Here is a 27,805-nt window from a genome sequence, read left to right on the forward strand (position 1 = left end):
ATGTCTGCTAAGGAAAATGAACCACAGGTGGAGATCCAGGCAGAGGAGCAACAGGTGGGTCCCTCCTGGGGAGGCAGGTGTGCTTGGCAGCTGGAAGGGCTGTTCTAGCTTGAATGTCTCCACTGCTGGAGACAGGGACTCGTAACCATAAAACTAGCTAAGGCTCCCAAGTTCTAGTTCTCAGATTGCCGTAGTCACTGCCCACAAGTGCCCCCTGAAGCCAGGAGGAGCATCGGCACTGGTGACCCTCTGTATGCTGTCTCCACTCGAACACCGGCAAATCCCGCTGATTATAATGCCCAATAGGGACATTGTACCGGGTGCTAGAGCGAGACATCGTTCCTGATCAGGAGAGACTGCACTTGGAAAGACAAAAGGTCTCTCCATTCCTGCTCTCACTGATGGAACGAGACCGTGACACAGTTCTGTTTTGTTGGTGGGTTTGCCAGGACGAAAGCAGCGTTCCTGAGACTTTGCTGAATATAGGCAGCTGTTCTAATGGGACCAGGTTTCTGGGTGTGTAACTAATGTCACACGCAGGCCACTGAACCCCTCCTGACAGGGACTGAAGACTGCCTAGCTCTGAGGACAGTCTCCTACAGAATCAGTAGTTGTGAGGGAAAGAGACAGGAGGGACACCTTGAGAAGCCAGGAGCTCTTCCTCAGCTGACTCCTCTTTCCCTCCCTCAGACTGCAGGGCACAGGGTGGCTGGCCTGCCCTTGGTCAGCTCTGCCTGTGAGATGGCTTCTGCCAGCTATGCTGCCACCAAAGAGACCCACCCAGCCATCAAAGCGATATGTGAGGTGGCAGAGACTGGGGTGAGGACCATCACCTCTGCTGCCATCACCGGGGCACGGCCCATCCTGGACCAGCTGGAGCCACAGCGTGAGTAAGGGAAAGGGAGACAGGAACGCTCTTGTGTGTGTTGCGAGGGAGGTGGGTCTGGGGGCAGGCTCAGCCTACAGTGGCTCTAGGCCCACTACTGAATTCGGCCTCCAACTGGCAGCAAACAGAATCCACGGACTCCCTTCTCCTGCTCCCTTGAACTCGGCTAGCTCCTAGACATGATCTGGCCAAGGCATTGGCCTTGTGCGGAGAGACTCTGAGGACTGCAGCAGCTGCTGTTGGGGACTCTTGCTCAGGTACTGGTGCTGAGCTGGGCCAGCCTAGAGGCAGGCAGTGCCCAGGCACAATCCCTGGTGTGCATGGCTGGCCCAGTACCACACAGCCACATGCACTGTGTATGGCACCTAATGCCATGGAGCAATACCTGCTAGAGGGCACAGGAAGCAGCTCCAGTGCTGAAGGGATCTGAGCCCATTGCAGGCACTGGAGACTCCATCCACCCCCAGCTTCTCCAGAGGGTTTCAGAACAGATGACTGGCAGCCCGATCTCCTGAGTGCTAAACCTGGCTCTGAAACAGACTGGTTCCATAGCCTTGGGCAACTTGCCCAACCCCTCTTCCTTGGCTTTCCCATCAGTAACCTGGGGACACTTGCTTAGGAACACCAGTCCTCCAATGTACACAGATTAGCAGCCCCACAAGATCTGTGCACATGAAGGAATTAAGGGAACGAGTTCTGTGGTTGTTTCAGTTGCAGCAGCTAATGAATATCCCTGTCGGGGTCTGGACAGACTGGAGGAGCAGCTGCCCATCCTGCAGCAGCTGATTGAGAAGGTAACCACACGAGTGTCACAACTGGTCCTGGAGCAGGGTGAGGCTGTGGGCCCTTCACTTCTGCTAGGTGTTCAGTGACCTCTCTTCTGACCCCTTTTCCTCTAGGTGGCTTTGGATGCCCAAGATCTCGTGCGTGCCACAATGGTGGGTGCCAAGGATGCAGTCTGCAGCACGGTCACTGAGGCCAAGGATGCAGTGACCAGCATGGTAGGCGTGGCCCAAGGGGCTGTCCATGAGAGCATGGAGGTGACCAAATCTGCCGTGACCAGCAGCATGAGCACAGTGATGGGCTCCCGCATGGGGCAGATGGCTGCGAGTGGCATAGACACAGCATTGGGGAAATCTGAGCAGCTGGTGGACTACTACCTCCCCATGACGGAGGAGGAGCTCGGTAAGATCCCCTCTGCTGAATACAAACCAATGTGACCCTGGTGTCTTCAGGCACGGCTTGGATTCACAGCTGTTCAGTGTTCACGCCTGAGCTGCCAAAAGAGCCACCTCTCCTTCAGGCTAGCTTGCAACCTAGCTTGGCTCCTAGCCCTCCCTTAGTTGCTTCATGCTGGGCCCTCCGCTCGCCCTGTCTGATGCTGCTCCCTGTGCAGCTACCCGCTGCCTTACTGGTCAGTGCTGCAGGGCACCCAAATGTGTCCTGGGAAAGATTGCATCGGTCACAAGCTTTGGGAGGGCTGAACGCATCCCTGCCTTGTATCCTGGCTCTGCCAACCGGTGGTACAAGTAGATTTTAATTCTTACCAGTACGGCAACTCATGGGAGGGACCCAAAAGCGGGGGGGAGGCACGTGACACCCCCCCCCAAATGACCCCACCCTGCCTTGTGCAGGGGGATCTACAGACTCCAGACAGGAGATGCAACTACATGGAAGGGTTGGTGGGGGGCCAGCTGGGGGCGGTACAGACACACCGGAGGAGGTGCCAGCATTCTGCTCCTTTCGCTGCTGCGCTTCCTGAGAGCCCTGCGGTTTTCAGTGGCTACCGAACGTCATTCCAGTACGTCATCCCAGCAACAAATGTCTTAATGGTGCGGCGTACCTGACCTTACTGCCTTACTTGCACCACTGCTGCCAACTGACGCCTTCCCCCTTCCAGCTGAGCTTGCCACAACTCCCCTGGAGGGGCCTGGAGAGGCTCCCGCAGAGCAGCGGAGTTACTACGTGCGTCTGGGTTCCCTGTCGAGCACGCTGCGCCAGCGAGCCTACCAGCACGCCCTGGGCAAGATGAGACAAGCCAGGCAGCGCACCCTGGAGGCCCTCTCCCAGCTCCAGCAAATCATTGACTTGGTAGGAACACGACCCCTCTCCCCTGCCCTGTAGCTGCTGTGGGTCACGGTCTGTCATAAATGTAAAGGGAAGGGTAAACCACTTTAAAATCCCTCCCGGTCAGAGGAAAAGTTCTCTCACCTGTAAAGGGTTAAGAAGCTAAAGGTAACCTTGCTGGCACCTGACCTAAATGACGAATGAGGAGACAAGATACTCTCAAAAGCTGGGAGGAGGGAAAAAACCAAGGGTCTCTGTCTGTCTATATGCTGCTTTTGCAGGGAACAGATCAGGAATGGAGTCTTAGAACGTTTAGTAAGTTATCTAGCTAGGTATGTGTTAGATTATGATTTCTTTAAATGGCTAAGAAAAGATTTGTGCTGGCTACAATGACTATCCCAGTCTGTGTGTCTTTTTTGTAACTTAAGGTTTTGCCTAGAGGGATTCTCTGTTTTGAATCTAATTACCCTGTAAGGTATCTACCATCCTGATTTTACAGAGGTGATTATTCCTTTACTTCTATTAAGTCGTCTAGTAAGAAAACTGAATGCTTTTTCTTTGCCCTAAGATCCAAGGGTTTGGGTCTGAGGTCACCTATGCAAATTAGTGAGGATTTTTAACAAACCTTCCCCAGGAAGTGGGATGCAAGGGTTGGGAGGGTTTTTGGGAGGAAAGACATGTCCAAACTACGTTTCCCAGTAAACCCAGTTAGAGTTTGGTGGTGGCAGTGGACATTCCAAGGGCAAAGGGTAAAATTAATTTGTACCTTGGGGAAGTTTTAACCTAAGCTGGTGAAAGTAAGCTTAGGAGGTTTTTCATGCAGGTCCCCATATCTGTACCCTAGAGTTCAGAGTCGGGGAGGAACCTTGACACGGTCTCTGCAGCCTCCCATGCTCAGTGCCATTGGCACTGTTTGTTCCTGGGCCCAGCTGCATAGCTAGTGTGGGGCCTCCTTGCTGAGGCCACAGTTCTGCTTTGGCAGATGGTGGACTGAGGTCAGGTCTTCCTTCTGCAGAACCTGAATGTCATTTCCCAGGCACACTTCCCCAGAACCATGTAGTACCAGTTACAGGGTGGCATCACTAGTCATGCAGGACTGCATCCCTTGCAGGGCTAGTCTGCTTCTCTCAGGACATACATACAGCTGTCTTCCTCTATACACAGGAAGTGCTCCTGAGCTTGATCTTTTCCCTAGCTTTGTAATGTGTAAAACTAGGGTTTAATGTTACAATAAACCGCAACTGCATTCAAATTGCTGTTTGCTTAATGTGATTCCCTCCCTGGCTCATGCTCTGTACGAACATATACTGTACAGGTGACCCCATTCCCCCTCTTCTTCACACACCCCCACAACCCCTTTTTCTCTGGCAGGGTTCCAGAATGGCTGAGCTCATCTCCTGCGTGAAGGCATCTCTTCAGGTGCCTCCATTTGACACTCTTCCATTGAGACTTTTCTCAAGTAGAAGGAGGCAACAGCCCATTGAGAACACTCGTCTGGCTTCCAGTGGGTAGCAAGATAACATTACAGACTCTGAGACCAACTAACAGAGGGAAAGACCCAGGTTGAGAGGGCACTATGGCCTTGAGAGGAAATGGGGTGTGTGGAGAACTGAGAGCCTACTACTGGTAATGAGCAAAGTTAAAAGGGCCACATACAGTGGTGGGACAGTGCCAGGCCTTGCCTCAAGTGCAGTGCAAGAAGCTCAACACGTTGGAAGTGTCTAGGAAAAGAGATGGTGAATTGACAACTCCAGGCAACTGGGATTTATCAAAGCACACACAGGGAGACTAGTGGCAAGAAATAGAGCAGCAGATAGTCATGCTGAAGCATGGACATCAGCCAGCCTGCATCCTTCCTCCCTGCCATTAGCCAAGCACCTGCCTAACCTTTCCTACTGCTTAGTATTGGCCTGGCTAGGTTTACAACACTACAGTCACGTGGCTCAGGGTTGTGGGAGATCCATAGTAGGACCAGTGCTGGGCTTGTAATGCATTTTCCTGAGAGCTTCTGTCTGTGCTTGAAGTCACAAGTGCCTAGTGTCATCTAGGCAGCTCCATCACTGTTGCTTATCCTAACTTGGGCTTCAGCTATTAAAAAGCTTCAGGCAAGGAAATGTCTCCCGGGTTCAGCACTGCAACAGCACCATGACCAGGAGTGGGTGTGTAGCTCTCAAAGATGGAGACTAGTAATCAAAGTGGTGATGTAAGCAGCTCCCGTGGCTGGTTTATTCCTGATCTCATTGGAAAGGGCCAAGCTTGTACTCCAATTGACTGGGGATACCAAGCTCTTCATAGAATATCAGGGTTGGAAGGGACCTTAGGAGGTCATCTAGTCCAACCCCCTCCTCAAAGCAGGACCAATCCCCAACTAAATCATCCCAGCCAGGGCTTTGTCAAGCCTGACCTTAAAAACTTCAAAGGAAGGAGGTTCCACCACCTCCCTAGGTAACCCATTCCAGTGCTTCACCACTCTCCTAGTAAAAAGTTTTTCCTAATATCCAACCTAAACCTCGCTCACTGCAGCTTGAGACCACTGATCCTTGTTCTGTCATCTGCTACCACTGAGAGCAGTCTAGATCCATCCTCTTTGGAACCCCCTTTCAGGTAGTTGAAAGCTGCTATCAAATCCCCCCTCATTCTTCTCTTCTGCAGTCTAAATAATTCCAGTTCCCTAAGCCTCTCCTCATAATTTCATGTGTTCCAGTCCCCTAATCACTTTTGTTGCCCTCTGCTGGATGCTTTCCAATTTTTTCTCCTTCTTGTAATGTGGGGCCCAAAACTGGACACACTACTCCAGATGAGGTCTCACCAATGTCAAATAGAGGGGAACAATCACATCTCTCAATCTGCTGGTAATGCCCCTACTTATACAGCCCAAAATGCCATTGGCCTTCTTGGCAACAAGGGCACACTGCTGACTCCTAGGTCCTAGCTTCTTGTCCACTGTAACCCTTAGGTCCTTTTTTGCAGGAAAATCAGAAACTTCCTAACTGACAGGGAGCAATTACTGAAGCTAATCTGCCTGTGGAACTGGAGGTGTGTTCCTAAACCCTGCTGTGTTATGGATTAAAAATGGCTCCTCCAGCAAACTCATGGGGAAGAGTGAGTAAAAGCACTAGTGAGGTGGAGCCCTGCTGGAGTGAGTAAAGGTCTTAGCCTTCTCCTTTTAGGGATATGGAAAAGTAAGTGCAGACTGCAGGAGTACTGGTCAGCTAATCTGACTTCTGTGTTCAAGCCCCGTGAAGCTCTTTGCTATTTAGTCCATGTCTAATAAAATGTGTGAGGTCAATGAGTGGATTTCACATCAGCAGATATTTGCTTCAAACTTGGAAAGAAGCTGAATTTTCTTTACACCATGAAGAGCATTGCAGCTTACATTTCCCCAGCACAGTCCCTACAGCTAATCTTTCCATAGGGAAGGGGTGGTTCTAACACATCCTCAAGCCAGGGTCAGACGTAAGATACCCCATCGAAAATGTTGCTGGACTAGTCTTAAGTTATACAAAGCAAATGCAGTAACTGACTAACCCACCGGATGCAGTATTTATGGCACAAGGAGCAGTGAGTTATTTCAGCAAACCCCAGCATGATTCACCCATGGGCTCAAGTGTTTAATCCAAAGGCCTGTTGGAGGATCCAAGGTGTGAGCATAGAGATCACACCAGTTACACCCCCAATGGTCTGAATATTAGAAGGAAGAATGGGAAAAGGAAAGAGATGCTTCCTGCCCCCAGCTGGCTTTCTCTCCTGGGTGGCACCCTCTGGATAATGAGTGATTGTAGCTGTAGATCCCAGGTAGGAAGACTTGTAGTGTGCTCTGAATGTGGTTGGGCTTGTTGCTTCTGCTGGCTGCGTATGTGGGAGGGCTATGGATGGGAAGGTGGTTTCTAAGCCCTGAGCATGCAATGGTCTCTCTGTGCTGGTGTTACTTGCACCTGTGCAGAGCCCTCTGGAACCCAGCTACTCTTCCCAACTGCCTCTTGAAGTTACTGGGGGTCTGAGTAAATGCAGGGGCTGGTTTGTGCAGGGCTCATTGTAGAATCAGGGCCTAACACTGCCCCACTCTGACCTTTGCAGCCACTGAAGCTGAAGGTCGTGTGGCTGGATGGAGGCCCACTCACATCCCTCTGTGGGACAGACACATGAGTGTGAACATCTAGGCTTGCTCTAAAGGAGTGAGGTGAGCACCTGCCTCAGCCCCAGGCCTCCGTCTCTCTCCTCAGCTGCTCCAGGCATTTGCACTCCCTGCTTTGATTTTACTCCCAGTGTGAAGGGCGATGGGGAGGTTAAGGGAAGAAGTTATGTCTGGTGTGATCTGCTGTCACTCCGGCTGGGAAGGGCCTTGGCACTGGAGTAACTAGGCCAGGAATGATAATGGGAAGAGGGCAGAGCCGAGCATAGTGGCTATGACTGACCCCCCAAACTTTTCCCTGAGCTTGTTTCCCCACTCTGTCCTTCCCTGTGGCTGTGTCATCCCCATCATTTCCCAAATGCTCCCCTGATACCGCCTGCGCCTGGGGGTTCCCTGCATTGAACTGACACTTATGTTAGACTGAGTGCAGTTAGTGGAGATGGGAAATGCTATGAACAGCAAAGGTAAAAGGTTCCCAGGAGAGTCTGCTGAGGAAATGCCTGTTGCTGGTACAGTGCTCGTGATGGCATCAAGCATATAAGAGCCAGCCACCAAACCATGGCAGAGAGATTGTCAAACATTTCACAGGGCTCCCAGGAGAAAGCAAAACTCAGGTAACGATGGAGTTGTTAGTCTGATTTATTGTGTATGAATGGTACTGGGGTAAGGGCCAAAGGCCTCCCCCGGGACTGGAGCCCCACTCCGCTGAGCACTACACAAAGCGCTCGCCCGCTGGGAGAAATACCACACAGCATGAGCCAGCCCTGGGACAGAGAACGCACCCAGCCTCTGCCAGAGTGGACGGGGAAGCAAACAGCTGCAGCAACCACCCTGCTGCCCACTGACCTGAACGACTGAATTGAAACATGCCAAGGAGCTGGGGTGGAATTCCCTGGCTAATGGGCACTTCCAAAGTGAGGGTGATATTCATTGGCAGCTTGGTGGGCCTGATGCAGGCATCTCACCTTGTCTATGCCGGGGGGATACTAAAGACGTTAGCCCCCCAGCCTGCTCCAGGAGCAGCCTGGGTCCTCTCTCGGCTGACTGCAGAGGCGTATTACGCTGCTCGGCCAGCACTGGGAGCCAGAGGGTTTCCGAAGGAGAAGTGTCCACATGCAATGTGTGAGGATGTCCTTAGTGATATAGACATACCATCCCAGGGGTAACCCCGCGGTCCCGATCCTACACTAGCTCTGTGCTGCTGTGACCCAGAGCCCCTGGGGTGGAGTTGCCCTGAAGCCCGTGCTCCCTTCCTGAGGTCAGCAGATCTGCACACCGGCAGGGCCTGCCCATGGGCAGTCAGGTGCTGGATGTGGCATACCCTAGGAAATGTCCCCTCAGCACTCCACAGGCATCCCATCACCCTCTACGCAAGGGGTGGCCAACCTGAGCCTGAGAAGGAGCCAGAATTTACCAACGTACATCGCCAAAGAGCCCCAGTAATACGCCAGCAGCCCCCCCATCAGTCCTCCCCTCCCCCGCTCCCAGCACCTCCCACCCAGCAGCAGCCCCGCTGATCAGCACCTCCCACTTCTTCCCCACACTGCCTGATCAGCTGTTTAGTGGCATGCAGGAGGTTCTGGCTGGGGATTGGGAGGAGCGAGGGCACAGCAGGCTCAAGGGAGGGGGCGGGAAGGGGTGGAGTGGGGGCAGGGCCCGGGGCAGAGCCGGGGTTGAGCAGTGAGCACCCCCCGGCCCATTGGAAAGTTGGCCTCTGTAGCTCCGGCCCCGGAGCCGGTGCCTATACAAGGAGCTGCCTATTAACCTCTGAAGAGCCGCACGGGGCTCCGGAGTCAGAGGTTGGCCACCCCTGGTCTACAGGAACCCAGGAGAACTCGGTGCTGGGGAACCAGCTTCCCCTGTCTCAGATATCTTCGCAGTGGTCAAGGCCCCTGCCTGGAACAGCTGGGACGCTATATAAGCAAACACCCCCCTATGTCAATTGTAACACTGCCATTTTCCAAGGCAACAAGCTCCACCCCGATTCCAGACCTCAATGGTCAGGGTAGAGTACACCTTCCTGATTGCTTTGATGAGCTGTCTGTCAAGTGTCCCCGCCCTGTGCTGACATCATCACTGGGCTATAAAAGCTGTGCAGGGGGTGGTTTGTGTATGGCTGAGGGAGCAGGCTTGGTAAGCAGTGGGCTGCCAGCGCACTGTGGCTTTGGGATCTGAAGTGTTGAGTTTGAAGGGGATTGTTTTGTTTGAGCTTGTCTGTCATTGGAATGGACCTTAAAGCTGTGCTTGCCTTGCAGTGTTTGGCTTTCCATTGTGAGAGCTGGAGAGTTGGAACTGCTTTCAGTTCTTGAGGGCTGTTAGCATGGGAAGTTGTGGGGTTAGATGACTGGCCTGCTCTCCTTGTCAGTTGGCTGCACTTGCCTGTGCATCTAGCTCTGACCCAGATTAATATCTGGCAGAAAGGGAAGGGAGATAGGGGCAGAAAGACTGTCTCTCTGTTTAAAGAGAACAAAATCACTCTTGACCCTGGCTACTGCCATAAGTTCAGTGAGAGCTTAGAACAAGCAACAGCCAAGATCCTGGCTCAGGAAGGAAGAGCTCTGCTCCCTCAAGAGGAAACCTCTTCTCTTGGGATCCTGGCTTCCCAGCTGGGCCTCCTATGCAGCTTCTCCTTGGCTGGCCATGACCACACAGAGCTGGTGTTTGTGGGGGCTGCTGGAGCTTGTCTCCTTGCACACCCTGATGCTAACTCCCTATCTATTATGGGTACTGTGCTTGGCAAAGAGGCTCCAGCCTGGCCGGGGGCATATCTACCACACCTTGACCATAGACCTCTCCTCCCATGTCCAAGGAGGTGGGGCTCAGAGGAGCTCAGTCTACTTGTGGGAAGGGAGAGGAGTCAGACCCTAGAAACACCTAGGGCTGCTCTGTTCTCCCATCTCCACCTAGCCTGTATTACTGAAGGGGTGCTGTGAGCCCCTTCCTACTGCTCTGCCAGGGTTTGGGTCCTGGTGTGTAGAGTGCATGGGGGGGGAGGGGAAAGCTGACTCCTCCCTTGGTGCAGTTACTACCCTGACCCTGCAGCCAGGCTGCGGTTCCCTGTCATGGCTCTGACTCCTGCCGGCAGGAGGAATTTCCCCTGCCTGGCCCTGTGTCCTGCTCACTGAGGTGTCCAAGACCTGGGATACATTTCCTTGGTCCCAGCCACCAGTGTAGCTAGGATGAGCCAGAAAAGAGAGCTGAAAAGGGCGCTCCTGCATTACCTAGTCCTGCAGCGTGGCTTCCCTCCCTGGGGAATCACATGGGTGCATTTCTGCAGTAGGCACCGACTGGCCAAGGGACTGCAGCAGCTGTTAGAAATGAGTGAGAGGCTGCAATCTGTGGTGCAGCTGGAAGCCTGAGGCTTGCTGATCCCTTAAGGGTCCCTCCTGGTTCTTGCAGTGACATCTCCTTTCTGCATGTCTGGTAACGTGAGTGAAATCCGGGCTGCCTGCCCTGAGCCCCAGGGACAGGAGCAACAGGTAGGTCCATGCTGGGGAGCTGGCGTCCTGCTGTCCTTCTGACAGAACTTCATTGTGTCAGGAAAATGCCGAGTGTGCTGGAGTGAAATGTTTTGCCAAATCTATTGCCCAGTCAACAAAACTCTTGATGAAATGCAGGCAGGCTTCCCAGGGAAACCTGCCAGTCTGAGGGGGAGCCCTGTAGAGTCCTGGGAAGCCTGTCTGGAGCAGGGTATCTGAGGTCTTGGAGGCTCCCACTCCACAGAGCAGCTAAGTGAAATTGATGTTCTTTTCACTCTTGCCGTTGCTGTAACCGAAAAGGTCAATTCCCCAAAGCTTGTTTCAAAACCTCTTGGTGTTTCTGATTTGAACTGTTTGGCAATCTCCAGTTAGCAGAGAAGTTTTTGTTGTTCGCTTTTCTTCCAAATTGGCTTTGGCGAGTGCTAACCAGAATAGTTCTGGAGCAGCCCGGCACTCGTCCCTGCTGTACTGATTGCAGATGCTAACCCTGGAGCACAAGGGGATTCGTGCAGAGGCACTCCTCAGGCAGGACTTTTCCCATCCACTAGTTCTTGTGAAAGGAAGCCCAGGACTAGCTGTATTAACCCTGTCAGCAGCAAGGATGGGGTTAGAGCTTAGCTGTGGATTCCCAGCTGGGATACAATAGATGGATATAGCCCCCTACGCTGCTGGGAGTGGATCTCTGCTATGCCGTACGTGTGTAGAAGGAAGCAAGGATCATTCTGGGGGTGTCACTAACTGTTAACGCTGAGCTAGCTGGGTTATGGTGTGGAGGAGCCAAAATGGCCTGGGATGGGGGAGCGCTGAACTCTTCGGCACCCAGCTCTGTGGCTAGCTGGGTACAGAGTTAACGTTCCCAAGAGGGTAACAGACCGAGGAGTCACTCGGTCCAGCCATGTGCCCCAGACAGCGAATGTTCCCCAGCTGATTCCTTCCCCTCCCTCAGACTGCAGGGGACAGGGTGGCTGGCCTGCCCTTGGTCAGATCTGCCTGTGAGATGGCCTCTGCCAGCTACACTGCCACCAAAGAGACCCACCCAGCCATCAAGGGGGTCTGTGAGGTAGTAGAGACTGGGGTGAGGGCCATCACCTCTGCTGCCATCACCGGGGCACGGCCCATCCTGGACCAGCTGGAGCCACAGCGTGAGTAAGGGAGGGGAGGCAGGAACACTCCTGTATGAACAGCCTGGGGTGGGTAACTGACAGATCTTACCTGAGTTCACTCTCATGTCCTGGCAAATGAGTGTTTGTAGACAGTGCCCCCTTCCTGGTGTGTTGTCTCCTTGCAGCTGGACACAGGTCCTGGGACAAGACACTGGGCAGGTAACACTCCATGGGGACTAGTGCTGCTCTGCAGGGATTGCTGTGGGGCAGGGCATGGTTCCCCCCTCCCAGGACTGGGAGAAGCCAGCTGAGAGCAAGCAGCGTCCGGCATCCAACCCTGATTTCTCCATCCCCATAAAGAGAATGGGGCACTAACCAGTCTAAAAACACTGGACTGAGGCTTGCAGAAGCCCATGGGAATCCCTGACAAGAGCTAGAGTGCAACAGAACATTAATCTCAAGAGGTTCTGGTTGCTTTGGGGGGCTGTCTTGTTCTCCTGAGGGATCTTGGGGCCAGCACTCTGAACCCGGAACTGGTAGCCAGGACCTGAGTTCTTAGCCCCACACGACACATGGGGAGGGTATTTACATCAAAGGGACATCAGGGCCGGGGGTCCCCCTGCCCAAATGCTTGCTGTGATTGAACACCTAGGAAGGAGTTGAGGGAAACCACTCTGATCCTCTTGTAGTTGCAGCAGCAAACGAATATGCCCATAAGGGACTAGACACCCTGGAGGGGAAGCTTCCAGTGCTACAACAGACTGTGCAGAAGGTAAGAACCCTGCACCCTGGTTACAAAAAACACACTTTCTGGTTTGTGGGCAGACCACAGAATTACTGCCTCATCTACTCCATTGATGCTGCCAAGTAGCAACCTGCCAACTAGCAACAAACACTTTCTTGAAATCCAGGTTTTGTCTGGAGCTTCCCACAGCTGTAACTCCTGCACAAGGAGGCCAGGGGGTGGGGGGCGTGTATGCTAGTCAGTATGCTAGAAAGCTTCCACAGAAGAGCATTCTCCACTTGGAGGGAGTGCCTGCTATGCTTCCACCTCCCTCCTTCCCCCCCCCCCCCCCAAAAAAACCCCACCCATCTTGTAGCTCTGGCATATGTGGCCATGACCTCTCCTCTGACACCTGCCTCTAGGTGGCTTCAGATGCCCAAGACCTAGTGTGTGCCACAATGGTGGGTGCCAAGGATGCAGTCTGCAGCATGGTCACTGAGGTGAAGGATGTAGTGACCAGCATGGTGGGTGTGGCCCAAGGGGCTGTCCAGGAGAGCGTGGAGGTGACCAAATCCACAGTGACCAGCAGCATGAACATGGCTCTGGGGAAATCTGAGCAGTTGATGGATCACTACCTCCCCATGACCGAGGAGGAGCTCAGTAAGTATACTGGTGCTGGCTCTCCATGGCACAATAGCAGAATGGAGCTTTGTTAACCTCTGTATCCTCCTAATATGCTCCCTCATGCTCTGTGGGGTAACGAGGGCCATGCAACCCACCTTGATCACACAGGCCTGCTGTCTCTTGCAACTTGAGAATCTGGCTTGTGTTCTGCCCATTAGGTGGCAGCTAGTGGACATCCTGCAGTAAATGTTGGCAGCTGGAAACAGTTTACCAGATATCCTTTCTTTACAGAAAATATGGTATTGGTGGGTGGAGGGGAATCTCCCATCTCATCCGGGAGGCAGAGCTGGAATGAATACTGGTGTCCATGTCTCTGCCTGCTCCCTCATTGTAGTGATCCTCACCTTGTGTGTTTGTGATACATCAGTGCCTGTAGCTAGGAGTCCATAGCCTGGAACAGAATACCAGACCTGGGGTCTGACTCTGCAGTTCAGGTCTCATCACAACTGACAATTTCTCCCTTGCTGTATTCCAGGTGAGCTGGCAACCCCTGTGGAGGGATCTGGAGAGCAGAAGAGTTACTTTGTGCGTCTGGGTTCCCTTTCTATCAAACTCCACCAGCGAGCCTACCAGCACGCCCTGGGCAAGATGAGACAAGCCAGACAGCACACCCTGGAGGCCCTGTCCCAGCTCCAGCAAACCATTGACCTGGTATGACCTTTTGTCTTACTGTAGTGTTCCCCCCCCCCCCCGTAGCTGCTCTGATCACTGAAGATCAGACAGTTGTTTGCCAAGCTCTGCATGTCCCTGAATGACCATGTGAGCGGGTGGGGGGGGACAGTCATGCAGTGCCTGCACACAACTATAGCTCAAAGCCCAGCTGAGTGCCATGTAGTCCTGGGTGCATGACACCTGCATCCATGGAAGTGGGTGTACTGTGACACTGGTATTTGGTGGCTGCAGAAGTCAACAGCTCCCTTCCAGGTGAAGGGTCTCCAGCCTAGTGGTATCACAAGTGTGGCACTGTCTGCTTCACTCAGCTTCTGCTGCTCCCCTGTACACACTGGGAGCAATACTGGGAGGAGCTCTTGTTCTCTGCTGTCCCACATAGTGACTGAACCCCTGTATCCTCTAGATAGACCATGTCAAGCAGGCCATGAGTCAGAAGGTTCATGATGGGCAGGAGAAGCTGCAGCAGATGTGGCTGGAGTGGCACAAGGGCCAGCTGGGAGGCAGTGAGGATGACCGCTCACCACAGCCAGCGGTATCTGATGGGGTTGGAACCACAGCTCCCAAACAGCTCAGCTGGGGTGGCCTTTCTCACCTTGCTCTGCTGATACACAGCCTGACTCTCCAGGAACTGTTATCACCCAACACAACAGCAGGTGGCTCCACACACCCAACTGAGTTACCTGAGTACTTTTATCTAAGCCACTCATGGACAAACAGGAGGCCTTCAGCCAATTTCCTAACTCCCCTGCCTTGCACCCCTACTGCAGCAAAAACCCAGAATTATACCATCTTATGCTGCACAGGGATCTGTAAAACATAAGTTCATTAATAGTTTGCTTCCCCCACCCCCCTTGATGTAGGGAAGACATGTAACAGCCTCTGTTTAGAGCTAGGATTCCCAAACACTTCACTTAAAGACACACTGGTTAAGATAAAACATAAAACAAGTTTAACTACAGAAAGATAGAATTCAAGCAATTAGAAGTGATAGCAAGCAGATTACTTGGCAAATAAAGGCAAACTAAGCCTAATATACTAGATATGGTTTGAATTAGCAATATCTCACCCTGGTTGATATGAGCAGTCCACCAAGCTTCCATACATAGGCTAGAAATCCATTCTGGCCCCAGGCTAAACTTCCCCCAGTTTAGTCTCTGCCCCTCAGGGGGGTTCCAGGAGACCTCTTGTGTGGGGGAGTGAGGCCAAGAGATGTCTTTCAACATAGGTTGGAACAAAGGGTTCCTGGCAAGTTTCTAGCCCAGCTTGTGGGGGAAAAATATGGTGTCATGCCCTTGCGTGCCTTGCTGAGTCATAGCAGCCATGACTCATAGCCTAAGCTCTTCCATGGGCCATTGTCTTTGTTGAAGGGCCATCAGCACTGTAGCTTCTTTATTGTTGTACCTCAAAAGCTGCTTGTGGGTGTTTTCAACACCTTTAGTAACCCATACATAGCAAAACTTTTTAACTTCATATAAAACAATAGTGCACACCATCTGAGATATTAATGGTCAACAGATTAAGACTTTCAGAATGATACCTTACAAGGCATACTTTGTACAAAATGCCACATAACAGCACTGCTGTTGTGAATGTGGGGCGCAGTCACAGTGTCATTGTCCTCTTGCAAAGACTCAATGTGACAGTGCTGCACAGCATGTCATGACAGGAGTGAGCTTCACACATCTAGTCACTCTCCCTCCTATCTCTCTCTACAGGAGATGGTGGCCCAGGCTCTAGCCACTTCCCATAACCTCATCCTGCAGGTGTGGCCCACCTGCCATAGCCTCCTGCCCAACATCCAGGGTCTCCCTGCCACTCTCCAGGAGAAGGTCCAGCAAGCCTACCAGAACATTGGAGAAGGAAGTCTGGAGCTCTCCCATGTCCAGTCCCTCCAGGAGTTGTCTGAGGGTATCCTGACCCAGACTCGGGAGAAGTTGACCAAAGCCCAGGAGTCCCTGGATGAGCTGCTGGAATACGTGGTGCAGAACACACCTCTCACGTGGATCGTGGGACCCTTCACTCCTGCTGAAGACTCTGCTGGTTCTCCCACTGGCTCTGCAGAGGAGGCCACAGCCTGAACATTTCATATCCATATCTGCTTCTCTTCTCCCACCCCACCATGCTGCAGTTGTTTGTGGTGAACAGCATGTCACAGGAATTATTGCAATAACTCATGGAATGGAGGCAAATCTTTTCACCTTGATGAGCCCATCTGTGCTGGGTTTGCGGTTCTAATACCTTAGTTTTGTCACCTCCCCACTATAAGTGATGGACAGAATAATTTCTCATGAGTAGCCAACTGTCTAGAACACCCACCTATTAAATGGGCCTTAGCTGGAAGCCTTCAGAAGGCATGTCTCATGGTGACTTGGCTTCTAAGACTGATGGGTCCTACTGAGCTGGCTCTCGCTTCCTGCAAGCTCAACTTCCAGGCTGGAGAAAGGTGGGTCAGAGATGGGACCCCCACTACCTTGGGAATCCTGAGGTGTTGAGCACATGCTGGTTACAGGGGGCTGACTCCAGTCCACCTAGAGGTTCTAAGGTATCATTTGTCTAGTGTGAGGGCTTCACCTGGCCTTCCTTCAAACAGCATTCAACCAATACTGCTAGTTCAGTTATCGGTGTTCCTCCCACCTCTCTCATTCCTGTGCTGGGTTTCTCTAAGGTAACTGTAACTGAGCCTTGTTAATGGAAGTGCATAGGGGCTGGTAGATATAAAAGGTGACTAAGCACTTCTGTATGTTAACACAGCTAGCCTCTTCCACAATAAACACAAGCCACTTTCAGACAAGTCTCGTCCTTGTGTTCATCTGCAGATCTCTTCCTGTCTTGCTATCCCACCTTGAATATACCCTCTGACTGAGCCATGTCCTGGAGACCAGCTGTCCCTGACTAGGGCAGCCTGACTTTGGTTCCTTTGCTTACTTGCTGTCCTGGGCTGAACAGACTCAGAGTGCTAACAATGTCAGGAAATGCCATCTCCCACAGATGCTGTTCTGCCCCTCCACCCACTGAAGACAATGCAGGGTGGAGAGTATTGCTCAGTCCCTGGCCATGGGAATGATGCTCTGCCTTGGACCACTCAGATTTCTGGGGCTTGCCATTCTGCCTTCTCTTCCCCATTTCTTAGCCTAACCAATTACATGTTGCCTTCCCTGAGTCCTGCCCCTCTACCTCTCTCATTGGCTTTATGGCCTGCCAAAGGAGATGCTTAAAGCCTTCATCAGAGAAGCTTTCTAAGTGTTTCTAGTCAGGTGGGGTTGGGGAACTTGATCTCATGCAGGATGATGCTAAAGAATCCTCACTGCTACAAGTACTGGTGTAAAATGTTCCCCTGAAAGGTGACTGTAGTCTCACCCTCAACAGTCACCACCTGCCCAGGAACCAGACCAGCTTGCAGACAATGCTCAGATAACTAGGTCCTTCCTTTGATTTCTACTGCACTCAACATCCCTGCTTGGATTTCAAAGAAAGCAGAACTTGGCCCAGTATATTAACACAGCTAGAAAAGACACTTGAGAAATGACCCAAAGGAATTTGAGGGAACTCCTCTTCCCTTCTCTCAGAGTTGTCACTCTGACCAAAGTTACAGAATTTCCCTAGCTCAAGTATTAGGTGTCTTTGCTGTGGATGATCAAAGGGGGTCAGTGTGATTCCACTTGCAGCATTCCTTTTTCAGATTACAAGAATGCTATTTCAGAGTAACAGCCATGTTAGTCTGTATTTGCTGTAGCTCACGAAAGCTTATGCCCAAATAAATTGGTTAGTCTCTAAGGTGCCACAAGTCCTCCTTTTCTTTTTAAGAATGCTATTAAGACTCTCATTTTGTTTTAGAAGTTCCTGGGCTTCAAAGAAACCAAATCAGTCAGGCCTCAGTTAGTATAAACCACTTGTGAATATATGCTATGGCCTCCTTTAGCTCAAGATGTAGAAGCTTATACTTAAGCATCCCTGGTTCAATTGCTAGAGTTTCACTGAATGTCAGTTCTGACTGAAAAAAATTCAATTAACCCCAGATGTGTGGCTTGCAAAATCCTCTGCAATGAACTAGGGAAACACTTATGTAAAGTTTTGTGAAAATGTCTCTCCTGTTCCACACCACTCACCTGTGAGTATGAGAGACGAGAAAATACACCTCATCCACAAGAAAATGAGACCTTTATGTGCTATGCCAATGTTTCTCCTCAGGAAGTCTGCACAGGTGCTTCCTGGTCCATGTCACACCAGGCAATCGTGTAACTCTCAGTTTTCACCAAAGGGAAAATTGTCACAGCAGCTGCAGTACCAAAATGTAGCCAAGCTGCCAAGGAGTACCAGAGACCTGTGGAACACATTTAAAAGTATTCCTAGACAAGCTGGGGCTAGTGAAAATACAGGCTAAAATTATAAATGGAATCCACAAGGATAACCAGAAATTAACTAAGGAGACAGCTTGGCTGGTCCTGGACCAAAGAAAACACCCTGGCCTTTCCCAAAATAGACAGTGAAGCAAACAACCACAGAAAATGCCCAATTGCACTGAACAACAGGGTCCACGTCCTAGTGTGGAATGGGGCTACAGCCTCAAGCTAAGTGTATTTTGGGGCCTCCTATGGGAGCCTGGGAGACCTGAAATGAGCTGATCGCTTTGTCCAAGTGCTATCTTTTAGCTATGCTGCCATCTAGGAGCAGAATCCTGCTGTGCTGAAGTGGTCCGCTCTTCTGGGCAGGAATCATGAGCCCTAAGCATTCCCTGAGAGACATTGTCTCACTCAGTGGTTGTACTTCTCAGCCAATCACACTGATAAAACATCTAAAATTATGGCTCTCACTATTCCCCTGATAGCCCTGCTGCCTGCACTCTCTGATTTATTTTAATATCCCTGTTAAAATGAGCTAGCTGATGGCATATGATTAAAAACTGGCTAACTGATAGGTCTCAAAATGTAATTGTAAACAGGGAATCACCATGGAGTTGATGTATTTCTAGTGGGGTCCCAGGGGGATCAGTTCTTGGCCCTATATTATTTTAACATTTTTATCAATGACGTGGAAGAAAAAAAATAAAATCACTGATAAAATTTGCACATGACAAAAAAATTGGGGAAATGGTAAATAATAAAGAGGACAGGTTACTTGGTAAAAGCAAACAATCTGCATTTTAACATGGCTAAATGTTATATGTATATGCCTAGGAAAAAAGAATGTAGGCCATGCTTACAGGATTGGGTTGGGGGCAGAATCTATCCTGGGAAGCAGTGACTCTGAAAAATATTTGTGGGATAATCAACTGAACATGAGCTCCCAGTGTGGTGATGTGGCAAAAAGTGTTAATGTGATCCTGGGATGCATAAACAGGGGAATCTCAAGTAGGAGGAGAGAGGTTATGTTATCTCTATTTGGCACTGATGTGACTGCTGCTGAAATGCTGTGTCCAGTTTTGGTGTCCGCAATTCAAGAAGGATGTTGACAAATTGAGGAGGGTTCTGAGAAGAGCCAGAGAATGATTAGAAAACCTGCCTTATAGTGATAAACTCAAAGAGGTCAATTTATTTATCTTAACAAAGAGAAGGCCAAGGGATGACTTGATCACAGTTTGGAAGTACCTACATAGGGAACAAATATTTGAGAATAAGCTCTCCAATCTAGCAGTCAAAGGTGTAACACCATCCAATGGTTGGAAGTTGAAGCTAGACAAATTCAGATTGGAAACAAGGCATACATTTTTACAAGTGACAGTAATTAAGCATTGAAACAATTAACCAAAGGGTCATGGTGGATTCTCCATCACTGACCATTTTTAAATCAAGGCTGGATGTTTTTCTAAAAGCTCTGCTCTAGGAATTATTGGGGGTGGGGGCAGATCTCTGACCTGTGCTATACAGGAGGTCAGAGTAGATGATCACAATGGCCCCTTTTGCCTTGGAACCCATGAATCTATAATGTCAGGGCTCCATTAATACCTGTTGTTTTGTTAAGATGGCTGAAGGGGAAAAGGTGTTTCCTACAAAGCTACTCATTGGTCAGGGTGGAGAGCTCTGATTTCTTTCTGGTGCTGTCTGTCTAGGCCTGCCCTCCGATGACATCAGCACTGGTATATAAAGCCTGAGCAGCATTTGTATACTGTACTAGTGCAGGATCTGGGAACTGACTGGAGAACCTTGCTGGGGTAGGCTGTGTTTCTTATTGAAATAACTATGCCTGCCTGTTGGAGAGATGGGTTGTTTGGCCTGTTCTGAAGTGTTTGGTGGGGTTTCTTTTTGTTTGTTTTTTCAGCTGTGAAATGTGTGGTTTTAATTTAACCTATTTCAGTGTGCGGCATCTGCATTACTAAGAAACAAACTTCAGACCTTTCAGTACTGGCCTAGAAGGGAGATGCTTAGAGATGAAAGCTCTTGAGTTTGTCTTGTGATCTGTGAAACTCTGGATTAGTGAAGAGGAAAGAAGGGGGAGTTATGAGACTTTCTTGTCAATCCTGAGTGTCAGGCTAGTCCCAGTACTGCCCAGTCACCCTTCCTGGGTGAAACCCAAGAGTGTTTGGGGGGTGGGGATGAGTGGGTGGATTTTTTTTTTGGTTTTTGTTGTGTTTTAAAGGTTTATGGCTTTGTTATGAGGTCTTGACTAATCAGCTACAGATAGGAATTACCTGCCTTGGGAAGCTGAATCAATTAACCAGGTTTAATCAATGAGCTTAGTAAGGCAGGGCTAATGAGAAACAGGTGGAATATGATCATAGAAAAGACAAATCTGCTGTTTTAGCTGAAATTCTGATGGGGCTTTAAATCTCTACATCAAGTGGTCTGACTCTCTAACACCTGGTCAACAACTCTGGTGCCTCTAGCGAGGGGAACTCTCTCACTGTGAGAATGGGAGTCCTTAACTACTTACAAATGGTCCCATGATGATGGTCACAGGGTTGCCGTCTGTCTGCAGGGGGATGTTTACCTTCCATTAGGCTTGTTTTCAAGCTTAGTAGCTGGTATTTCATGTACTTGAGGAAACTCTTCCCTTCAAGCTTCTCCTCCAACTCTAAACCTGTCTTTCTCTGAACCCCACATGAGGGGAAATGCTATAAACAAGGCAAACTGCTTGTGGTCCCCATTTTGACTATTTTGTGTGCAGTGTAAGAATGAAATCCTAACCCTTGATCTCCTAGCTGCTGGATGGTGAGCTTGGTTGGCTGTATCCTCTCATTTCGATCTCTTTAATGATGCTGGACAAAGCAGTTATCAGCACCTGCTGAGGGAGCTGTGGGCTTCTTGCTGGTCATGTGTTGCAGGAACACTCACTAGCGGTTGCTGGATTGTAAAGCAACTGTTGTCACTGTAACCTACACAGCCTTCCCAGACCTGCCTGTGCCACTCCCTCTGGGTTTGGCCACCCCTCTATGGCAAGCAAGTGGCATGACTGAGCTGCTGCATTGGTTGGCTCTAGTCTCTTGGAGTAAACTAGAGTGGCTGAAAAGGTAATGGGTAAGATGACTCTGCCCGCAATAGAACTGCCTTGGGCACTTGAGGAATGATAAAACGCACTGTCTGCATTTAAGCTGTTAGTCTGGGCACCGCTTGCCTCTTGTTGGTAGGCTAACCTCTGTGGTGGTCTCTTCCCCAGCAGCACTTGGCTTCACCATGTCTTCTAACGAGAACGATGTTCAGGATGCTCCCTCAAAGAGAGGGGAGCAGGAGCAACAGGTGAGTGTGTGTGTGCTGGAAATCTGGCAGGTGAGAGCCTGGTTCTGGCTGCTCAGACTTCTAGCCAGTCATCATCCTATAGTGACTGCTGCAGTGGCTCTAGCACCAGGCATATGGTGGTGGCGAACCAGCCTATTCCTAGACCTAGGTAGCAGAACAAGAAGCATCATCAGCCCTCCTGAGGAGTCCAGGTTCCAACTTGGCTGGTAAATCTAGATGGCTACTGTGACCTACAGTAGTAGCTAACCATCACTCTCTCTGTAATGGGAATACAGTGCTGCTCCTCAGCATGACTGGTGAGCGTGGTGGCACTGAGGCCTGCCCCATCCTAGGAAGTCACTACACCATTAAAGGGCTCTCCAAGAAGTGGCTGACAGACTTAATGCTCTGGTGTTACTGTGTCTGGCCTCCTTTGCCCAGGAGGCTGCAGACCTTCAAATCTGAAGGGGGTGATGGAGAGTAAAGGTAGCTGGCCTACCCATAGTCCTTCATACTAACTAGCAAGCAATGGTGGTCATGACTCTCCTTTTTGTTCTCCTGTTAGAACTTGGTGAGCAGAGTGGCCAGTCTGCCCTTGGTCAGTGCTGCTTACGACATGGTCTCCACTTACACATCCATCAAAGAGACCCATCCTGTCATCAGATCCATCTGTGATGTGGCAGAGACTGGAGTGAGGACCATCACATCTGCCACAGTCAGTGGGACCCAGCCCATCCTGGATCAGCAAGAGCCTCAGGGTGAGTGAAGGAGGGGGGATGATCCCATATGCAGGGGGGATGGGGAGTGAATTGCCAAGTGAGTCCCAAGACAGAAATGTCCTCCCCGAGTGAGAAATGGAGCCTTCCTCTCCTGTGTAGGTGCATGATGCTCCTTCATCCTGGGAGAAGGGCTCCCTGCTTCACCCGGTATCCCCACTGACTACATCATGGGTGCTGCAGAATGCCCATCAACATAGCACATGAGTACCAAACACCACTCTGAACCATGGTCCGCATTATTCAGTTACATGGGGTCCACCACTTTATATGCCAAATACAAAGAACTGTGAATGAAGCTTCCTGATTGCTGGGGGTAGCACAGTTCGACACCACCAGGCCAAAGCAGTTACATGTCTTGGGCTTGACATGTTTCCATGATTTAATCTGCTTCATACACAGCCTTGTAATACTGCTATTGACTGCTGCATCTGGGCTGTGCCCAAATGAGGAGTGGAGCTGTCTCCTATACCCTTTATGCTCAGCATGTCCACACTGAGACGTAACTCCGTTCCTGTTACTGGCTTCAGTTGAAATCCAGGGTCCTGCTGTCCGGGCTCAAGCCCTGAAGAGCTCCAACACAAACATGCCATGTAGCCTTCCCACTCAGTGCTGGTCACAATGTACAAGAAACAAATGACAGGTCTGCATCTCCCTTAATTAATGGTGCAGAAACAACTCCACCAGGCCCCATAGATGCCAGGGGTGCTGCCGCATCCCCCTGGCTTGAAGTGGTTTCTATCATATGCAGGGTTTACAGTTTTGGTTCAATGGCTCTCAGCACCACCACTATACACATTGGTTCCAGCTCCCCTGCTAGACCCTCTGGTACCAGCCACCAGACACGTGTCAAGCAGTGCTTAGCTGGAGCCTCCTACACAACTCCCTATGCCTGCTGCTGTTAGCAGACCCCATTCTCACAATCCCAACTCGGTCTCCAGGTAGTGTACTGGATGCCTTCTGTTTTATTCCACCCCAGCCTGCTGGTGAGACTCCACAGGAAACTGTGTTGAAGGCTGAGCATTGCCAGCCAAAAAGACCACCACCAACAATCCACCCCTGGCCAGCAGCGTAACTCCACTGGGGCACAAACAGCGCCATGTTCTGGAGCAGTGCTGGCATGGCAGCTAGAACAGAGGTGCTGGAATGAACTGTCTGGAGGAGAGGTTCCTTTTCACAAAGTGTCCTTCTCCCACCTGAGGGCCTCTCCCAGCAGAAGTAAACCACTCCTTCACATGGGCAGCGTGGTCTAGTGACTTTGTTCACAAATAGGAACAAGAACCACTTCCTGAGGTCTAGTCTGACTCCAGCACAAACTTACTCCAGCCGCTGACTAGTTCACCTCTCAAAGAGGGGAAAAGGAGGTGACCTCACATGTATAGAGGGTGCAAGGAACTTGGTTAACCCCCCTGAACATGCATGGCCTATTGAAATGGAAAGGCTTTTGGTATCTAATCCTAGAACTGTTAGTATCAGCCAGTGACTGCGCCTGCGAGAGCCTGGACAAACTGGAGGAGAAGCTGCCCATCCTCCAACAGCCAGATGACCAGGTAACTCTAGCCTTTGTTTCAGGGCTCCCTGTGGAGGGGAAGGGCTGCAGCGGTTTGAGACCTGGTACTGCCCTAGCTGAGGAAGGCTCTGACCGAGCACAGCTGCTAGATTGCAGAAGCAAAATGTTCCCAGGGAGGGGAGAGGGGCGGTCCATGCAATCTCCACTAGGAGCATTGCATCAGCCAACAGAAGGCTCTGTCAGGCAGAGGGAGAAGAGGAGTTTCAGGTGAGTCAGTGCTTGTGTTGTGGGGGGATTTCACTGCCCCAATTTGGTGCCCAAGTGTAAGTGTCTCTTGCTCTTTTGAGTGGACATAAACTGACCTTTCCTCTGCCTGCAGGTGGCCTCTGATGCCAAAGAGCTAGTATCATCCACACAGACAGATGCCAAGGATGCAGTCTGCAGCACGGTCACTGAGGCCAAGGATGCAGTGACCAGCATGGTGGGTGTGGCCAAAGGGGCTGTCCAGGAGAGCGTGGAGGTGACCAAACCAGCAGTGACCGGCAGCATGAGCACAGTGATGGGCTCCAGCATGGGGCAGATAATCATGAGCGGTGTTGACTTGGTACTTAAAACATCTGAGTCGTTGGTGGATCACTACCTCCCGATGACGGATGAGGAACTTGGTTAGAATGCTCCTACACTCCTTCATAAACCTAAAGAAACATGATCCCTGTCTCTGATACCCCTACACAGGTTTTTGGTATGGCCCTAGGGGTAACTTGGATGACAAGAAGCTTCGTCTCCCCATACCACAGATCAATGGTGGTGCCCAGGTGTAACTTGCTCATACTGTACCCATTGCTGGTATACAGGCGTTCAGTGCATCATAACTTGCACTTGTCACATGGGGTTACTTTTGTGGTCCCCCGGTGTGGCTTTGTAATACTAATGCTAAGCATGGCTCTCTCTCTGCTTAAAAAGTAAGGCTGGAGGTGCATCCTATGCTCAAAACCCAAGTGGTGGCTTTCAGATTCTGCCTAGGGCCAGCCTTGAGTGAGCATCTGCTCCTGCACAAACTAGCTTTAATCTTGCTGTAGGTGGCTCACTCAAGCCAGGGAGCAGAGTGGTAAACTGCGGCCCCCATTCTGGAGTCTTAAGTGTCCCTGCAGGTATCCCAGATCCGCTCATGTGGTGCTTGTGAGATCTCCTGCTCAATGGCACTGCAGTGAGTGGGGTGGGCAAGGCTTGTGCTCATGGTAGGCTGTTGCTGAAATTATGCACAGTAGCATTTTGTAGCTTGGTGAGGCTTGTCTCTTGCACATATAGACAGTACAGCTGCTCAGTTGAGAGGCAATGCCAGCCAGGTCACTGTCCAGTTGAGATGCTGGATAGGAGACTGGAGTAGCAAGTGCTATGCAAGAGCTCAGTGCAAACTGGAATTGGGAACACTTCTACAGTTGGAGTCGGTCCACAGTCTAGAAGTTCGAGTTACCTTCAGTTAACTTGCCCTATGGCAGATGTTTGAACTCTGATAAAGTTTGAAGGCAGAGGTAATATTGTGCTGGCTCCCTTTCTCCAGCTCTCGGCTCTAGTACAGCCCAAACTAAAATAATACAAGAGTGGCTTGCTGGCACACGGTCTGAAAGCATCCTGTGCCTGTCAGCTCCCTGCTGACTAGATCCTGGTTCTCCTGTTCTTTCCAGCTAAACTCGCAGTATCCCTGGAGGGGCCTGGAGAGGCTCCCGCAGAGCAGCGGAGTTACTACGTGCGTCTGGGTTCCCTGTCGAGCACGCTGCGCCAGCGAGCCTACCAGCATGCCCTGGGCAAGATGAGACAAGCCAGGCAGCGCACCCTGGAGGCCCTCTCCCAGCTCCAGCAAATCAGTGACCTGGTAGGAACACTAAACCCCTTCCTCCCAGGTCTGCTTTGTGTAAAGCCCTCTGTCTTGATAGCTACATAACTTGCTGTGTGTCTGTGAGAAGGCTTTTCCTTCCCCCTCTCCCTTGGGTCTTGTCATGCAGACAGAAAGCAGAAGTCTGAAGTGCAGGCAATGCAATGTTAATTTATAGCTCTACACGCTGGCAGTGTCTGTTCCCCAGTGTCCTGTTCCCAGCTTTGATGCTGCAGAGCCTCTTTTGTCCCCATCGCCTCCTTCTTAGCAGGCCCAAATAGACCTGTAGTGGACACCCCTAGTCGCACCTCTTGCACATTATGGTCATGCTCTGTTTTGGAGTCATAAGTCGGGAGTCTTTGTCCCACTTTTGTATCCCATGGGTAAGGAGTGAGGTTGTGCTCTAGCCAAGGCCAGGCTTTTCTTTGGCTTTTAGGGTTTTTTATATGCCTCCACCTCCCTTTTTTTATTCTCCCTCCACCCACTTGTCCCTTCTAACTGGTTGCTTGACCATGGCTTAAAGGAGCTAGGCAGCCTGTCAGTGTGTGCTCACATTCCACTCCCACTATACCCTGTAACGCTTTAACTGTTCTTCCTTGTTCCCATTATATAACAAACCCATCTGGCCAGGCAAAAGCAATACTGTGTCTCTGTCTTTTATTCACACATTCTTATAGAATACAAGAGTATCGAACTCAAACCCCAAATTCTATCCCAGGCTAACAAACTGGCCTATAGACTACAGCGTCTGCCTGGCCTGACCAGCCCCACTGTAGTGGTAGATGGTGAATTGTGTCCTGTGCACAAGCAGTTCCTCCAGCCACTATTAGCTATGCAAGTGTGTGACTTGTTGCTGTGGAATCCTATGTTCCCTCTCCTAGATGGAACAGGCCCTGGGTCAGAAGGCCCATGATGGGCAGGAGAAACCGCAGCAGATATGGCTGGAGTGTCGCAAGGGCCAGCCAGGAGGCAGTGAGGACAATGGCTCACCGCAGCCAGAGGTATCCTTCCTCTCTTGCATTGTTGCACTGCACCTTGTGTCTACAGCATGTCATGACAGGAGTGAGCTTCACATGCACATAGTCACTCTCCCTCCTATCTCTCTCTACAGGAGATGGTGGCCCAGGCTCTAGCCACTTCCCATAACCTCATCCTGCAGGTGTGGACCACCTGCCATAGCCTCCTGCCCAACATCCAGGGTCTCCCTGCCACTCTGCAGGAGAAGGTCCAGCAAGCCTACCAGAATATGGGAGAGCTCCAGACTTCCTTCTCCAATGTCCAATCCTTCCGGGCACTGTCTGAGGGTATCCTGACCCAGACCCGGGAGAAGTTGACCGAAGCCCAGGAGTCCCTGGATGGGCTGCTGGAATATGTGGTGCAGAACACACCTCTCACATGGATTGTGGGACCCTTTGTCCCTGCTGGAGACTCTACTGAGAAGGCAGAGGAACCGGCAGAGGCTGAGAAGGCAGGGGTGCCAGTGGAGGCCTGAAGTAGTGGCTGTATGGTGATCTAATGCAATACATCTCACTACTGCTCAAATGGAGCTTAATGTTCACCGCTAGAATAGCCCAGCCATAGTTGGCTTTGGGATAGGAGCCTGTCCGTTACTTTGCACATAATGACTCTGCAGTGTGCAGACAGCCAGACGTAGAATGTATATAAGGCTGTCTATCTTGTATTCAAGTCCCCACTTGCTAGAATACCTCTGATGCTCTTCCTGGTGAGGCTTGAGTGGGAATACCACTCTTTGATGCAGGCCCTAAGATTTATGGCCTTAATGTCTCCCCCAAGGGAATGGGGAGCAGACCTCCAATCCCTTTATTTCAGAGACTCCTGTCTCTGACCTCTGGTAGGGCTTCCTCTGGCCTGTCTGTTAAGGGTATAAAAAGAGTGAGGATGGGACCTGGTCTGCTTTCTGGTCTTCCTGCCCCTGCTGTGCAGACGTCTGACCAGATAGTGCAGAACCTCACACTTTTTCTCAAAAAACCCCCAAAGCTCTCTTCTTCTCTTTAGAGTACAGCCTTAAGCATGGAAACTCAAGACCATGCATAGTAACTGTCTGTTCTGCAAGTACCATCTCCTGCTCCACTGCACATGGCCTTGTAATGGTTGCTAGCTTTTGTCCTCTTAATAGCCTTGCATTGTTGAGGTATAGAGGCTGGTCTCATGCTCCTCCCCTGACAAAATCCAGTGTCTGCCCCTAGAAAGACCCCGCCCCTCCCTGTGACTCACTTAAGAGTGGAACAC

General features: G+C 50.8%; 2 protein-coding genes across 2 annotated transcripts; both read left to right on the top strand.

The window, feature by feature from the left end:
- Positions 1-27,780, top strand: LOC311520613 (perilipin-3-like; the record flags this gene model as incomplete). Its single annotated transcript, XM_084628181.1, has 13 exons — positions 1-54; positions 691-886; positions 1,598-1,680; positions 1,786-2,071; positions 2,787-2,977; positions 4,325-4,457; positions 21,338-21,417; positions 21,962-22,154; positions 23,634-23,722; positions 24,062-24,347; positions 25,368-25,555; positions 26,437-26,556; positions 26,667-27,780. 13 exons carry the CDS (start codon positions 1-3, stop codon positions 27,045-27,047), a joined length of 2,280 nt encoding a protein of 759 aa, XP_084484307.1. The 3' UTR covers positions 27,048-27,780.
- On the top strand, positions 9,311-16,449 carry LOC311521408 (perilipin-3-like; the record flags this gene model as incomplete). The annotated part of the gene is made up of 8 exons (XM_084629741.1): positions 9,311-9,356; positions 10,485-10,564; positions 11,511-11,706; positions 12,357-12,439; positions 12,814-13,051; positions 13,551-13,726; positions 14,151-14,279; positions 15,463-16,449. 8 exons carry the CDS (start codon positions 9,311-9,313, stop codon positions 15,823-15,825), a joined length of 1,311 nt encoding a protein of 436 aa, XP_084485867.1. The 3' UTR covers positions 15,826-16,449.
- Positions 27,781-27,805: the final 25 nt, after the last annotated feature.

This window comes from Lepidochelys olivacea, assembly GCF_965140295.1.
Source record: "Lepidochelys olivacea isolate rLepOli2 genome assembly, chromosome: 5".
NCBI lineage: Eukaryota > Metazoa > Chordata > Testudines > Cheloniidae > Lepidochelys > Lepidochelys olivacea.